Genomic DNA, 17,777 nt, shown 5'->3' with positions numbered 1-17,777 from the left:
AATGTCGTACTTTCTTGGAGTCGAGGTGAAGCAAAGCAAATACGGGATTTTTATGTCTCAGAAAAAATATACGGAGCAGATTTTAAAGAAGTTCAGAATAGAGGAATGCAAGCCAGTAAGCACGCCAGCAGAACCGAGCATAAAGCTCAGAGTTGATTCAATGAGGGAGTCGTAAATCCGACATTGTTCAAAAGTGTGGTCGAAAGTCTGAGGTACCTAACTTTTACTTGTCCGGATATTATGTATGCGGTTGGATTGGATAGTAGGTACATGGAGAAACCAAAGATAGATCACTTTATGACAGCTAAAAGAATTTTGAGATACATAAAAGGTACGCTTGATCATGGCTTATTTTACACGCATTTTCAAGATTCAAAGTTAGTTGGCTACTCAGACAGTGATTATGGCGGTGATTTGGATGACGGGAAAAGCACATCAGGATATGCTTTTCATATTGGTTCAACAATATTTTCATGGTCATCAAAGAAGCAACAGACAGTTGCCCTCTCAACATGTGAGGCAGAATACATCGCAGCAGCAGCGTGCACATGTCAGGCTATGTGGCTAGGCTACATATTGGGCGAGTTAAATCTCGTAAAGGAAGGTCCTATTCAAATTTACGTGGATAATAAATCCTCTATTTCTCTCGCGAAAAATCCAGTGTCACACAGTCGTAGCAAGCACATCAATATTAAGTATTATTTCCTTCGCGAATAAGTAAATGAGAAAATTTTGGAGCTGGTGCACTGAAGAACGGAAGAAAATCTAGCGGATATTTTCACGAAGCCGTTGAAGCCAGAGATTTTTTATAAAATGAAGAAGAAGCTTGGAATGGAAATTCGGGTTTGAGGAGGAATGTTAGAATTTCAAACCCGTATAAATTCTAAACAATTATCTTCTGGAGATCAAAGATATGCAGAAGGAAAGTCAAATAAAACAGCTGGGTTAGTAGATAAGATAAATAAATATACAGTGAGATGGAAGTAAAAGAAAACTAAAACTATCAAAAATTACAAACTACAGTTGTATATGCATGGGAAAAGGAGATAGAAACATCAGCATAAAGTCAATAATATTATCCAGGATAAATGGTAGGCTATCTACATACAAGGTGGTAAAAGCGTGTGTAATAAATTAATGTGACATGTAGCAGCTCTCTCTGGTCTTTGTTCAAAGCCTAAATAAAAGGTGGGCTAGACACATGAAACTACAGGAAGCTCAAACTAGGAGAAATAAAAGGGTCATGCAGCTGGCTATAATAAATATGAAGAGTGATGTATGCCATGATGTTAGCTTGTATTCTATAGTCTATAAATAGGGTATTTCTGTATTGTATTTATAATTACACCAAGTGAAGAAAAACTGTAGAGTGCAAGAAAAAGAGCTGAAGCTCTTTGTGAGAGAAAAAGGTTGTAGCCTATTAGAAAGAAAAGAAGTTGTAGCTTTGTGTTTGTATTAAAAAATAAAACCCAGTTTCTATAAACAGTTGTATTTAAACTATATAAAGCTTTTAGTTATATTTTCATAAACCCCATACACGTCTCCAACAAGATTCTCATGCATCAATTTTTCTGTATGCTAACCTTTTTCCTAGCTAATTAACCTCGTCATTTTATGTTAGGTGTAGTTATGAGTATGATCACATGACTCTCTACTACTAGAAAAATGGCCTTAGACATCGGTTATAAACTGATGTCTTTTTGTTTCAGAACCGATGTCTTCGCATGTGTAGAGAAAGGGGAGTCTTAGACATCGGGTTTTTTTATAAACTGATGTATAACTGTATATTTAACATCGGTTTATAGCCCTTTTTTTAATAACAGGTTACAACTAGATTGTGAAAAATGGTATATCTGAGGTTAAATAGCACTTCAAACATATTACAGGCAAGAAGTTTTAGCTTATAGATATCGGTGTCCTCCTGGAACCGATGTTAAACTACTACTTTAACATCAGTTTTAGTTTCAGAAGCGATGTGAAACTTTAACTTTAACATCAGTTGTGCTAAGGTAAACCGATGTACATTATGTTGTAAGACATCAGTTTTGTTCAGATTTTCTTTTATAAAATGATGTGTTTTACTATTTTAGACATCGTTTTGTTTCCTATAATTCGATTTGTTTTGTTAGTTTTGACATCGTTTTTAGTTTAAGCAGGTGATGTGTTTTTAGTTGCTTTACATCAGTTTTATAACAAAATGATCTAATGACTAAAACAGAATTTGTAATATAAATTTGTAAATCAAGTAACTTCCAAGTAGATAATAGTGATAAGATATGGTCCCGATACATAAGAATCAATCTTAGAAGCATACATTTACATGTTGAGTTATTCAGATTTCTCAACACCATGTCCTCAATATAGTAACAATCACAGACTTACATTTGGCTTCTAAATATTCAAATTACAAAAAAACAAGTAAGGTTAAAAAGCATACATTTCCATTTAGTCCCACAAAATCGGGAAAGTTAAATATTGCAAGTGCTAGAGAAAGAAATACAAAAGATGGACCCTGTATTAAGGGCAACCTTGAACCAAAGGATGTATGCAGAAGAGTTGTATTGTCGAAACCACCCTAGAAGTATCATCCTACACCCACTATATTCCATCAGGTCAAGTTATTTAACAAAAGAAGGAAGAACTAAAGATATATGAAGAAGTGAAGAAGGCAACAATACCATAATGCATTAACCAGCAAGAAATAATACGTAAGCTTGTTGCAACATAGTTTCCTATGGTTTTCACACATCCAGTACCACCAGGGGTTGCTTGATGTGTTTCAGTTTCAACTATCAAATCAATTGGAGACAAGCCTACCTGAAATCATGTGCAAGATAAGGTGCTAAACAATGAGCATTATGTTGCATATATTAAATTGTTTAATTTACATCATGGTTCCAAGGCCTGCATAATTTAATCGAGTATTCGGATATTCTGTCCAACTACATCATGCTTCAAATTTTGGGTTCTGAGATATTTTATGGTGGCGGCAGGGGACATAGAGCGTACATTTACATATCAGTTGTCGTTAGTGATGTAAAAGTTGAACCCTGGTCAAGTACATGTTGAAAATTAGGAAAATATTCATTTGAAGAAAATATTTGTTTCCTTCAAGCCAAACATGAATCTGAAATATAAACCAGGGCACACTTTCTTATAGCAAAAATGCAAGCTACACCTCTGGATGCTGGTACAGTAAGCATAATAGAATATAAGAATATGTGATGGACCCTTGCACTATAAACACGTAAAGCATATGACACCATAAGTATATAGTTATTTTTTTCCAAGCCAAAACAAATGATCGTTAATACTCCTTAATTAAACACTTACCACTAACTGCTAGGGGAGCAGCGATGGAGTGAGGAATACTTCGAACCTTTTAATTTTCCTGTTACAAGTGTACCAAAGAGTCCTTGAAAATACAAAAATTCCATGAGACACATTTACTAGAAATATACAGAAGCTAAGTAATAAGTTTTTATGAACGTGGTATATTGCAAATGCGCCATTTCAAAATGCAGGTTAAAACAAGATAAACTAGCATAAAAATGTAGTACCTGATACTTATGTATTTTTAACTTAAGTGAGTTACATAATGGATACCGAACACATCTAGAAAAGTTAATTTTGCTTATTGATCTCTAAGTAGATTATTTGATTAGTACAGGAATCATAGCTTCTTATATCAATGTCAATGAGATCTACCTTCAAATCATGTAATTTCTAAGAGTTCAACTTCTTTCAAGATTAACAATACATACAATCAGGATTATGCTGAGCTGGGTTAAATGAGGCAAAAGTAGAGCCAGTGCCAAAGCTACCAGTTCCTTGCAATCTATGAATGACAATCAAAAGTTATTGGCTAGGAAACAAGACTTGGTTCTACTTTGCTGGAATGAAATCAGGTGAACAAAGATGCACACAAAGTGATCAAGTGATACTAATTGTAAATTTAGATAAGACTAAACAAATTATATGAAAAACTATATTTGCTGAAAATTGTGATTTGTTTAGTAGGATCAGGCATAATGTTGTTGTCTGGTAATCAGGAAGAGGTATATTTAAACATATACATCTATAAACTGCAGCCAATAGGTACCTTTGGGTTGTGGTATTGTTTGGTAGTTGTTGCCTCATGTATCCTCCTATAGGTAATGAAATAAAATATGAGAAAGAGAATAAATGGCAGAACAGTAACTGTTTTATCAATGTGTTAATAATTCAGATATGATGATTGATTATATACCTGTAGTCATGTACATCCCATTAGAAGGTGATTCTTGAGGAAGTCCAGATGCATAAGGTGTTGGCCGAGGCTGCATGCCTTCATGAGGTGACATTTGCGAAAGTGCTCCAGGGACATATGCTATTGAGGGTAACTGTTTCAAAGGTAAAGGCTTAGTAATCTAATCGAAAACATTTTTATCGATGCATAGAGAATAGGGCTGCAGAAAAATACAGAAAAAAATGCGTGATCTTTAAAGCTTTTGTTGATTTGACAATAAATTAATCTGCATATGTATTATTACATTTTAGTTTTTGTGTAATGCAGTGCAGTCTACTCGAGTTTTACATCAAAAACTGCAGCTTTAAGTGCATATTCTTACATAAGCTTAAGCTTTTAAGAAGCAACAGGGACTTTCAATTTTGGCAGTAACTCTGAACACTGAGGCCAACTATTAAAAGGTTACCGGTTTCATGAATCAAGAGTCAAGTATTCAGTCTCCATGAAAATGAAATAGTGTGAGTTATAAAACAGTTGGCAGGTCCATACCATCTTATATCCTAGTATCAGTTAAGACACGTGACAGATTAGATCACAATGTAGCTACTAGAAGGAAATATAAAATTAGATGTTGTACATACCATTGCACCTTGAACAGGTATAGGTTCATCTTCAATATCAAAAGGGTTCCCTGATTTTGCAGAACAGGGAACAGAGCCACATTCTGATAAAAATGAATATAAATAAAGAGACATATATTTTGCATCAAGAAATAGTCTACTCATATAGAAACTTGTTCATCTCTGTTCCAAGTTATATGCCATACCGGTGAATGAGCATATTCAATGCCATATCCCATTCCGCGAGGTGGATAAAATTGCCAATTATGTATTGGTGTAGGATATGCGGGATAGCTGAATGTAAAAAGTTCCTAAAGATTTTCTTTTAAACAATTAGAAAAAAAATTATTTTAGAGGAGGACAGCAAACACAAGAGCAATACAAGTGAGGTTGGTAGAAACCGTTGGGAGCTCTTTTCTTTCAGAAGATTTTGATCCATTTCCTGGTGAAACACTATTTTGAGCTTCTTTAGAAACGGCTTGAGATAATTGGTCAGCCGACGCATTACCTGGAGCTTCTTGAGCAGTTTTTTCTGGTAATGAAGGGCATGGCTGCAGACATTCAAATCATCATTGCTTATAAAGCAAAAACAAAAAATAACATGGCAGGTAACTCGAGGTCCTGACAATTTACATAAGAAAAAATTCTATTGAGATAAGGTTCTCCTAACATTGAGTTTAATGGATATGATATCTTTCACCTGATCAAACAAAGCTTCAAATGTAATCTACCTTATATAGATCTGTAAATCCAACTTCTTTCAAGATTAACAATACATACACCAACTTTTAATCTAGTAAATTAGAAGTTAATCTTACCTAATTAAGCAAACCCAACATCTTTCAACACTAACAAAGCTCCAGAGACCTGTAAACAAAACTCTATTAAAATAAAAACTTAAAAATTGAAAATAGATTCAAAATAAACTTACTTTTCTTGCACTAATCGAGTAGACCCAACTTCTTTCAAGGTTATTTAGCATCAATCGAGCTAGATTTAGAAATTAATTGAGTTTAATTAAGGGTTTGTACACATAGGGGTATAATTAGGTTTAGAGAGAGTGAGAAGAGAGAAAGTGAGAGATGAGAGAGAAGAGAGAAGAGAGAGGACGATGACAGAGCGAGAGAGAAGCGAGAATAGAGACTGTGAGAGAGAAGAGAGTGAAAGAGAAGAGAGAAGAGAGAATAAGAGAGAGCGAGAGAGAATGAGAGAGAGGGGGAAAGAGTTTTCGTGAAGGGGGGAAACTAAAACTGAAATTTTTGGTTGGGGGGGGAGATATTTGGTGTATTAACGGGGGAAATAAAGAAGCGGGCTTTTTTTAGTTTTTTAAAACGGGTTTTAGACATCGGTTGGGAAACAAACCGATGTCTTAAAGTACCTTTAATATCAGTTTTAAAACAACCGATGTTAAAACTGCTTTTAACACCGGTGACATTTCTAACCGATGTTAAAGGGGTGATGTCGTAGGCACTATTTCTAGTAGTGCTCCCACCCCCAAAGCAATGGCATTGCAAGATAAATTCGAGTTTAATTTTATCCGAAAGTAGATAATCCTCCTCGCTATTAGACCTGGCCATATGGACTTAAAACCACTAATCCAGCCAAAACCAAACCAATCTAAAAAATAGGGCCTGATGTAATATGTGGCGCCCTCCAAACCCGGGTCAGAAGTTTGGGGTCCACAACACATACTCAATATATAAACCTATATATAAAATATTATTTGCAATGACCCTGCTTTACATAACCACGGATCGCAACAGGTTAAAGTATGAAAACAAGCCACAACCTTAACTTTTATTACAACGCACCAAATCCCAACGAATTTAATTTACAACTGATATGAAATTATTCTTACAACCTTACTATCTCACTACTGCATTAAACTTCTGTTAGCTCGATCAATCATAATCTGGAATCCTAGCTCAAACATTGAACTGGGAAATCTCGCTATCAACCGTATCCTTCTTAACTGTAGAATACATGAAAAGATTCGCAAGAGTGAGCTATCTAGCTCAGCAAGTCATATTATCAATAACTGAGGTTAAACAATAATAAACGAGGTTATTCAAAGGAATCAAGTTTCTTGTTAAACAACCAATAGAATTGGATAACCATTTTAAGTTTTTAAAACCAAGGTTAGGCTGCTGATCAGTCACGCACTAACCCCGAGCAAAGCACACAGCACTGCTCTAACTACTGGATCCAAGGCACACATTGGCCTAACTTGACCATCGATATGGTCTGACCACGAATCTGGTCTACACAAAGAAAACTATCCAATTCTAAAGCAGTTCAATATGATAAACAGTATAATTCAATAAAACTGAATCATAATCAATAACAATAAAACATTTGTATAAGAACATGATGAAAATTCATGGATACCAAAAATGGTATGTCAAAGTTTATAAAAGAAGTGGCCTCCAGCCTGTAGGATAATCGGGTATTAGATGAATAGTGTTTTTTACAAGGTTTTAGTACTTTGATATCACAAGGTATGGTTGAGTATAAAAGTTTTTGTATGTTTAAATAATTTTGTTTCAGTGTTTGGTATATGATGGTTATATATTTGTGGAATAACATCGTATTTGTGTGGTTTAATATCTGGTAAATCAAATAGTTCACAAAGAATAAGGCTTGCGGCTCAAAGATGCAAATGATATGGCTCAGGTTCAAGGCTGAAGAATTCAAAGTATTTACAGTATAAAATAGAACTATTTTGGGTATTAACAATATGTCACAAGAGAATATTTGCATTATATTTCGAGAAAGGTTTAGAAATACTTGCCTTATCAGGATTGATTTCAACTTCACTTGTACTCGTCTAACAACTCTATTTAACAACCACTCATCTACTTCTCCTATGCCTCGCTTCTAGCTTCTGATCACTTGCTGCATTTTCTACATGTCAATTCTATTTTCTGATCACTTGCTTCCCTTTCTTACGCCTTTCTTATTCTGCTAGGCATTATAAATATCTATCAATATTTAACTCATACGATTCTATTCGACATACACTTCTATCTACCCTTCGTTTCACCCAAATCCGATTAACGGATTGAAAGTTATGCTATAAACAAGTAATCATCGAATATATAGACCGACAGTCAACCAACAAGTCACATATAACACATAACACGTCAAATAATCAATTGTATATCATTTATAAAGAAGCCTCGGGTCATAAACAGGCTTTCAGGTAATAAAAATGATTTTTAAATCATTTTTCATAATTAAAACGGGTCATTGGATCAATTTCGGGTTAATAAACAGGGTTCGGTTGGCCAATTCTGGCTTCGAAACAATTTTATAATAATTATCGAGCCTCGGAAATAATTTAGAATAATATTTTAAAGCTCGAAACTATTTTTCGGAATTTTTAAGTCAATTTTAAATAATTAAATCTAATTAAATAATCAATTAAAATTAATTAATAACTAATTAGATTAATTAATCAATTAATATTTAAATTAATTGACTAATTAAATAATTAATTATCAATAAAAATTAATTAATTAAATAATTAAGATTGATTTTAGAATTACAAATAATTTTTGGAATAAAAAAAATGAATTTTTAGGAATTAAATAAGAAAATTTTGAATTATTTTAAAATTAAGGTGGCAGAAACAGATTTGGGGAAAGGGGTCATCTTCCCCACGGGATCAACCGGCGGCTGGCTCAAGAACACAGCCGGTAACTCGCCGGTTTCTGGAAAATTTCCAGATTCCGGTCGAGATTCCGGCGAGCTCCGGTGATGCCAAAATCGACCCCAAAACTCACGGTTCTTGCTCGGTTTCACTTCCAATCTAACCCTCAACTCCTCAGGAACTCATATCACCCTCCAGAATCAACAACCATCGTCACGAGCAAGATTTCCGGCCAAATTCATAGCAAAATCCGGTGATAATCGATTTTCTTCATTTCTCAACCAAATCGGTTGTTTTATACACCAAAATAAACTCAGAACGAATACAATCTATTCATGTAACCAAGAATTAATGTAAAACCAAGAATAACTCAAAAATTCGAATTAAAGTTTGGACAAAACCCAAAAACTCGAACTACATCAAATCTTAATCAAAACCAACAAATTTATATACCAAATCACTCCTCGTGATCCCAGGAATGTTAAACAAGCATCAAAACATACAAGCAACCCCTCTAAATCAGAACCCGAATTTAAGTTAAAAAATGAAAAATTAAAAATACTAAATTGAGAAATAGTTAACCTTATTCGATGATTTTGATATGGATACAATCGTCTTGTCGAGAGATTCATTTTGACTATTCATACGCCTCCATCGGATTCCAATAACGTCTTCAAATCTTTGTTTGATTACGAAGAACACGAAGAACACGGTTCATTTCTCTGAATAATTATTTATTTAACTGTTTGCAAATGATTTTCGGTACAAAATAAAATACGGTAGAAGCTATTTATAATTACGGGAAATTAGTATCCCGTTGGATCATTCTGGATATAAAACGGTACGTTTATTTATAAAAACTGATCCAAACGGTATCGGTTTTCGAGATAATTATCCAAATCAGTACAATTTGTACTGCGGTCTTGGTCTCAGCACCTGATTATACGTATTACGAAGTGATAATTGTGATAGTTTAATAAAAAGCTCCCGTTTATCGAAAATACGAGTTTTATTGATTTACCGAAACGAATAATGTATCGAAAATGTTGTGCCGGGACCCGCGCAGGACAAACCGTACGCCGGATTGAAAAAGTCGAAACACGAAAAATGCTCGAAATATTGCAATTAGGTTGGGAAGGAGTTCTTGGAAGAGTTTCGGGTTCTAAAAACGTAAAAACGGATAACGGTGGTTGGTCCCCGTTTTTATAAAATAGATTTTAAATACCCGGAAAAAAAGATTTTATAAAATCCATATGATCCCTATAAATTCATAAATTAACATAAAAATAATTAGGAAGATATGACAATTGTCTATATTTTATTTGGAACATATAAAAATTGAAATACTTAATTAATAACATTTTTTTTAACATTCAAACATATTTAACACTTAACAATTAATTCACAGAATAGATACTGAATACATATAATAATTATCTATTAGCAAAAATAATTGCACGATATATCCCGGATATTACATTCTTCCCCCCTTAAAAGGATTCTGTCCTCAGAATCTCCTAAGAAAACAAATGAAGGTACTTTTCTCCTATATCACTTTCTAACTCCCAGGTTGACTTCTCAACCTTTGGGTTTCTCCATAATACTCTTACTAGCTTTATCACTTTATTTCTCAATACTTTCTCTCTTTCCTCTAGAATCTCTATCGGACTCTCTTCATATGACAAATCTGCCTCTATCGGCTCATATTTTATTACATACCTGAAGTCTGGATTATACTTTTTAAGCATCGATACATGAAAAATATTATGAATGTGCTCCATGTGCGGAGGTAACGCTAACTCGAAAGCTATTTTGCCAACGTGCTTTAAAATTTCAAAAGGTCCGACATATCTGGGGCTCGGTTTTCCTTTCTTTCCAAACCTCGTTAATCCCTTTCACGACGATACTTTAAGTAGTACTAAGCTTCCTTCTTCGAATTCCATGTCTTTCTGTGATTGATCTGTTTATTTCCTTTGACGGTCTGATACGGCTATCAATCTCTTCTGGATAACTTCAACAACTTCCTTTATCCGCTGTACTAATTCGGGTCCAAGTATTTTGCGCTCTACTGCTCTGTCTTAATACACTGGAGATTTGTATTTGCGTCCTTAAAGGGCTTCTTAGGGTGACATCCCGATACTAGCGTTATAACTGTTGTCGTAAGCAAATTCTATCAGAGGTAAATGCTCGCCCTAATTTCCTTTGAAATCAATAGCACAAACACGTAATAAGTCTTCTATTTTCTGGATTATTCTTTCACTTTGACCATCCATCTGTGGGTGATAATCTGTACTCATATTCAATCTTGTTCCTAAACATTCTTGAAAACTCTTCCAAAATCTCGAATTAAATCTTGGATCTCGATCAGATACGATAGACATAGGAATTTCATGACGAACTACAATTTCTTTCAGGCACCTATGGATCAACTTATCGAGCGAAAATCTTTCGTTTATAGACAGAAAATGAGCTGACTTGGTAAATCTATTCACTATAAGCCAAATGGTATCATGATTAGTTTTTGTGCTTGGTAACCCCTAACTATGAAATCCATGGTGATATGCTCCCACTTCCACTCTGGAACCTCCAATGGCTGTAGCAATCCACTTGGTCTCTAATGCTCTACTTTAACTCTTTGACATATATAACATCTGCTAATCCATTCCGCAGTTTCCCTCTTCATATCTGGCCACCAATAATTTTCCTTTAAATCTTTATACATCTTGGTACTCCCTGAATGGATTGAATACCTTGAATTATGAGCTTTCTGTAAATTTTCATCCTTGAGTTCCATCACTGGTGGAATCCAAGTTCTAGAAGAAAACCTAAGAATACCTTGATCGTCCTTTTTGCGTGCACAATTCTTCACCTACTAAACGATTTATATCCTGATCCATTACCTCTTCCTTACTCTTCTTTATCTTCTCTAATAATTCCTACTGAAGAGATATACTTATACATTCTTACTCCATTTTGGATCATGAACTCTGACTTTCAATTCCAACTTCTAGAATTCCATAGCTAATTCCTCTAGTATAGTCTCTATGTTCATTCTCTCTCCTTCTTACTCATCTCTTGCCACTACATTTGCTTTTCCTCGAGAGTTCATACTTCAAACTCTTATGGTCCGTATATATCTCACATCCTTCTCTATACTTATAATATTTCCCAATCTTTCAAAACAAATATTATCGTTGCTTTTAAATTCCCAGTTATTAATAGGGTACTTCTGCTTATAAGGTTTCGGTTGTCTGGATGCATATGCAATAACTTTATTATTTTGCGTCAACACACATCTTATTCCCTTACGAGAAGTATCACTATAAACTACCAAATCTCCTTGATACCTTCAAAGTGATAGAATAGGTGTTGTAACCATTCTTTCATTTAACTCCATAAACTTTCTTCACCCTTCTCCATTTCATATAACCTTCTTGCTTTTCCTTGTTAGCTTTATCCAGAATATTGCAACTTTCAAGAGATCTTGCACAAATTTCGGATAATAACTGGCCCACGATAAAACTTCTTACTTTTGTTGGTGCTTCTGATCTTTCTCCATTCATACTATCTTTAAACTTTTCTGCTGAATCCCCTTTTTGTCTCCTCCTTACTGACTGTCTATGCTAAGAATTATACTTCCTACCATTAAAGTTTTCACCTGGTAAACTTTTTATACCACTTTTTTCTTCTTTGGCTCCTCAGCTATCATTATATAGGTTGCATGGTTTTTCTTAATTAACACAAGTATATCTTATCCAAATTGCTCCTTCAAGATTCTACTCATCAAATTTAAATATTACTAGTATATTAGTTCATTCAACTAACATTTCTAGAATTTTATAACCACAGTACTGAGTTCTGAAAATTATCTTTGATATGTCCATAAGTTCAATCTTCACTTGGTAATATACCTAGTCTTAAATCAATCTTATAAAAATATCTTGCTTCGTTCATTTAATTAAACAAATCATTGGTTCGAGGTAACAGATATCTGCTCTTGAGAGTAAACTGGTTGAGCTTTCGTTAACACATAATGTAACGACCGGGAAATTTACGTTGTATTATATCATATTTATAATAAAATATGTGTATTAATATGTCAGTTATGTGTGATTATCTGTTAAACCCTAATTGTTACGTGCTACGTGTATTCTGTATCATTTCTGTATTTTTAAGGTATTTTTTTCAGATGTTTTATATCGTATTCAAAGGTTTCATTTCAAACGCTTTGCAACCCAAATAATGATTTTAAAGCCAGTATTTCAAATAAAATAATGGACCTTATTTTTCATCAAACGGCTTTTACAATCGCAATATTCTGAACATCTAGATATTTTATAAATTTTCTCGTTTTACGAAAAATGACTTTTCCGGGCCCCATTGGGTGTTAAAAACCCCACAAAAATCACATTTTTATTTTTATAAAATTATAGGACTTTTATTTATACCATTTCTTTGTATTTTTGAATTATTCACAATTTTTGGGAATTTTTGGTATATATATGGTATATATAAAATATTTATAAATTAAATTTTAATACCCAAAAAATTATAAAAATTAGGGCCAAATATTTTTATTAGATGTATAATTAGCCCCTTAATTTTATTTAGGAGTATTATTTTTCATACTATAAATACCCTAATTATTATTAATTAATTCATAATTCTGCAAATTAATCCCCAAATTCAGAAATTAGGGTTCTTGAGTTCTTGATTTCAAGCAAAGATTTGACAGTGATTCTGATCTCCAAATCAAGCATGTAAGTATTCAATCGAAAGCTCTTGATCCCTACTTTCCAATTCTATCATCAATTTTGTGTTTTATTACGTTGATTTTCAATTCGATTTTCTAGGATTTATGTTTAATTTATGGATTTTTGATTCAAGAATCGTTTGTTTGTTCTGATGATTCCAGTAGCTGTATATTGAATTCAAGAATAATTTCGTATATTCAATTGAGTAGTATAACCCCTAGAAGTGCTTCCCGAGTTCATGGTTTTTGGTAATTTTTGATTTCGTTTTTGGATGAATTGTAGATGTTTTTGATTGCTATTAACTGTTGGGATCGATTCTAGAACTCAGTAGCTTTGATTTTATATATTAATCGTCAAATTTGGTTAAGGTTTTGGTGGAAATCGATTTTCCGATGAAGTTTATCGGAGAACTTCGACTTGTGGTCGGAGATGGCGGAGGGGGGATGTTCTGATGGTGGTGACGATGTGGGGAGATGGCTGAAACTCCAGGGAATCGAACAGAGTCAAAACGGAGAAGAAACGATGATCAGGAGGCACGTTTTTGGACTCACCGGAAATTTCCCGCCGGGCCGGAATCTGGGCAGCCGGCCGGCTGTTCTTCCCGACCCGATTGGGTTGGGGACGACCCGGTTTGGAACCCGCTTTCGACCCGGGTTTGATCCTGAAAACCCCTAATCTGTTTTCCTAATTATGTTTCTGAATTTCAATTAATTAATTTTATTTTTATAGAAACAAAAATCAGTTTAAATAAATTCTAAATTTTAATAAAAATCAGTTTTAAATTCTGAAAATTATGATTAATAATTCCTAAATTATTTTCTTAATTTATCAGTTCGAATTTAGTGATTTAATTAAATATTTAATTATTTATTTAATCAATTATCTATTTATTTAATTATTATTTAATAGTTAATAATTAATAAGTAAAGATTAAAATTTATCGAATAATACGAGAATCGATTTAATAAATAAGGAAATAAAACGATTAACCCGTAATTATACGAGTAATTGAATGATAAGTTCGATTATTATTATTATTATTCAGACGATAGTTAATCATTCGTATAATATCGTAATAATTATTCGTAATGAATAATTAAATACAGATAATTGATTTAAAATGTATACGTGTAATAATAACAGGAATGTTTCGGTAATTATGCAAGAAACGTGAATAACTCGTAGAAATACGAGTAGTGGATCGTTGAATTGAAATATGATTCGAATAATGACTCATTTATTCAGTAATTAACGTACCAGTTAATGATATCGATTATTTATTTATAAATAATCGATCTAATCAAATAAATAACGATAAGTTGTAAATATTTGTAATAAATTCTGATTAATCCTAATAATAAAGGATTAATTATTTTAACATAATAAATAATTTTTTATTTGTTATGTATTTATTAAATATTTAAAAAGTGATTAATTATTTCGATAAGTAATCACATAATTTTCAATAAATCATAACTTCTTCGTTTTAACTCCAAAAATTATAAAAAATTATTTTTGACTTTGATTTTTCTTAAATAATTATTGAAAAATTATTTTAGGATTTAAAAGGTTGTAATAATTGTTTATATTGAATAATAAATTAAATTATCAGTGTTTAATTGATAATAATTCAACCGTTAATCCGATTCGAGTGAAACGAAAGCCATTTTACTCAGAAAAATGAATTCTTTTTATTAAAAATAATATGAAGACCTAATTTCTTCTCGAAATTAGTTGACTTTATTGATTGCTTGATTATCAATCGAAATACGCGCCGAGACTAGTCCGAAAAATTCCGGAAAAATGGGAAATGAAGCAAAAGGTGATCAACGGAGCAATCAGCGAGTCGATTTTGATTCTAAAAATTATTTTAACTATAAAAATGATTATGTGCTTATGTGCTTATGTGTATTATGTGGTTAATCGAGTCTTACTTACTTATATATAATATAAGAGTCAGTTATACGCACATGGGTAGATAATAGGAACGAAATGAAGTCAATTCAAGATGCAAATTGAAGTAGAAGATGACTTAATCAGTCTATTTTGCTAACAGAAGCTAAGCCAGCAAGGCAGGTCAAGTAGGGGATAGACGAAAGTGATTTAATTACAGTAAGTCGCGCAGAAGGCAAGTTTCTCCCCTATTCTAATTTCAGAATAGTAATATTCATTTCAAATTCTTATTACGCTTGTATTCCTTTAATTTTTTTTTATTCATATCTCAGTTCGATTCTTGAATTATTCTTTTCATTTGAATTTATTATTCATATTCCAATTGTTACTCACAATTATTGATATATTCAGGTGATTAGAATATACCAAAGCATACCGATTGTTCCGGTTGCTATTCTAGGGACTGGATAACACTACTTTTGGGATTAAGTCTACTTAATCCTAAGGACCGGGACATAACCGGATCCTTGAAATGGGCCGTAGTGCCTGGGTGCCCGACGGGATCTATATAGTGATATATAGATCTGCACTGTATCCTGGTTGATCAGCAGGGTATAGTTGCGAACTTGAGTCCAGTTTAGTTCGTTTAAATTCGCCAGTAATGGCCTTCTTTCGATTCTTATGAGGTTATATCTTTGCAGATATACCTGGGTTACGGATTCAATTACAATGCTTTAACATTGTTTATATTTTGTGGACTTGTTGAGCAATTTTGGCTCACCCCTTTTTGTTGTTATTCACTTTATTGTTTTCAGTTAAGAAGGAATATGAAACCCATCAGGACACGAGTGGTAAAGAAGCGGGTCAAGCCTCGGGATCCTCTCATACCCAAGGTGTTGATCCCAATTCAAGAAGAAAGCTTTGAGTTGCCCAAGCAGGTGGAGTGTTGATAGATAGTATGTGTGTATTTGAATAAAAGCTGAACTTAGTTTAAAAATAAATTAGACAATGATTTGTAATAAAGAGAGTTTGTGAGATTTTAAATGTTGGTTTGTAATAAAAATAGTTAGTGGTTCTTGTTTTCATACTTGAACCTAAAAAGGTCCTGGTTAGTGATAAAGGGGTTTAATTTCATTTCTTTATTATTTATTAATAAGCTTGTACAAGTTTGGTGATTAGCTTGTAACCCCCAGACTTATACCCCGGGTCTGGAGGGCGTTACAGTTTGGCATCAGAGCTGTAGGTTTGGTCCCTGAAAACAAGAACATTAGGACTAAGATAGGATAGGGAGATCACATAAGATAGGGACAGTCAAGTTAGGAAGAATAGTATTAGGATTTAGGCCAGATTAGAATAGGGAAATATGAATCTTAGGATCGTTTAGTGACCTTTTCTTTTCTTTGGTATGTTATCAGATGGCATCTTCTGGTTATTCTGCATCTTCCGAGAGGACAGTCACTGGGCCAGCAGCACCAGTTATACCTCCAGTATCTGAGTATATGTTTCCTCCTCTACCAGCTCCACCACCTTTGCCACAGGAGCTGGTACCACCAGTTCAGGGGATAGTTCATGACCCCATAGAGATGTTTGATCCTTTTGAGTTCTTCGAGGCGATAGTTCATTTACCTATTGAGCATCAGTTTATAGCAGGTATTGAGCAGGAGTTACCACCACTACCATTGTTACCTCCTATAGCAGTGCATGCCCCAGAGCCAGACATAGTTCAGATGATTCCAGTCGAGGGGATGGGAGAGCATGATGTGGATCTACAGTTAGGCTTACCACAGCCGGGTGCAGGTATTCCGAGGGTTCCTTCCCAGGAGTCAGTAGGTCAGATTGCTCAGCCGCATATGGTACCATACCATGAGTATAGAGTTATGAGGGATGATATGGAGTATTGGCGGGCACAGTGTCGAGAGATTATGCATCTGTTTGATCAGAGGGACAGAGGACCGTTAGCAGCCCTACAAACAGATTACTACATGAGGCAGCGACTACAGTCAGTATTGATGAGCGCTACTTGGGAGCTTGATGAGTTGACCCATGACGGACCTCCTTCTTTTGCAGAGTTCTATCGGATACTCCGTTTGGCACAGACTTTAGTCCAGGCACTTAGAGAGGAGCTTAGGCGTATTCCTCCTGGGTTCTGAGATGGTTTGAGACGATGACTCCAGAGTACATGTGTATATAGAGGCAGCATAGTATAACCTAGTGAGTAGTGTGTATGTGTGTATCAGTAGTTTAACTTGTAGTAGTAGTTTAACTTGTAACGATAGTGTGACTTGTAGCCGTAGTGATGACCAGTAGCCCGAGACTTTTTGTATCAAGCATTTACACTTCAAGCTGGTGTCAAATATATATATAAACTGAACTTTTCAAATATCTTTTATTTAAATTTCAGTCTTTCTAGTTTTACAGCATTTACTTTCACTTTATTGCTTTACAGTCTTTTATACTATAATTTCTGTTGAAAAAAAAAGAGAGAAAGAAACAGAAAAGAAAAAGAATAAACATTTTATTTAACTGTTTACATTTCTAGTTTTACCTTCAGTAACTGTTTTCTTTAAATAAACCATGTTATTAATACAAGATAAATTGTTTCCATCACATACTGTCAATTGTTTATTAAA

At 33.8% G+C, this 17,777-nt stretch overlaps 1 protein-coding gene across 1 annotated transcript; it reads left to right on the top strand.

Annotated features, from left to right (window-relative positions):
- Window positions 1-240: 240 nt before the first annotated feature.
- LOC141719353 (secreted RxLR effector protein 161-like) lies at window positions 241-717 on the top strand. The gene has a single exon (XM_074521727.1). The coding sequence runs from the start codon at window positions 241-243 to the stop codon at window positions 715-717; it is 477 nt and encodes a 158-aa protein (XP_074377828.1).
- Window positions 718-17,777: the final 17,060 nt, after the last annotated feature.

The sequence above is a fragment of the Apium graveolens genome, chromosome 4 (genome assembly GCF_009905375.1).
Source record: "Apium graveolens cultivar Ventura chromosome 4, ASM990537v1, whole genome shotgun sequence".
NCBI classification, from domain to species: Eukaryota; Viridiplantae; Streptophyta; class Magnoliopsida; order Apiales; family Apiaceae; genus Apium; species Apium graveolens.
The sequence above is the reverse complement of the archived record's forward strand: the minus strand, read 5'-3'. Positions and strand labels throughout refer to the sequence as shown.

Bases quoted from the DNA above. Each gene is read 5' to 3' on its own strand.
- LOC141719353 (XM_074521727.1), top strand. From the start codon at position 241: ATGTATGCGGTTGGATTGGATAGTAGGTACATGGAGAAACCAAAGATA.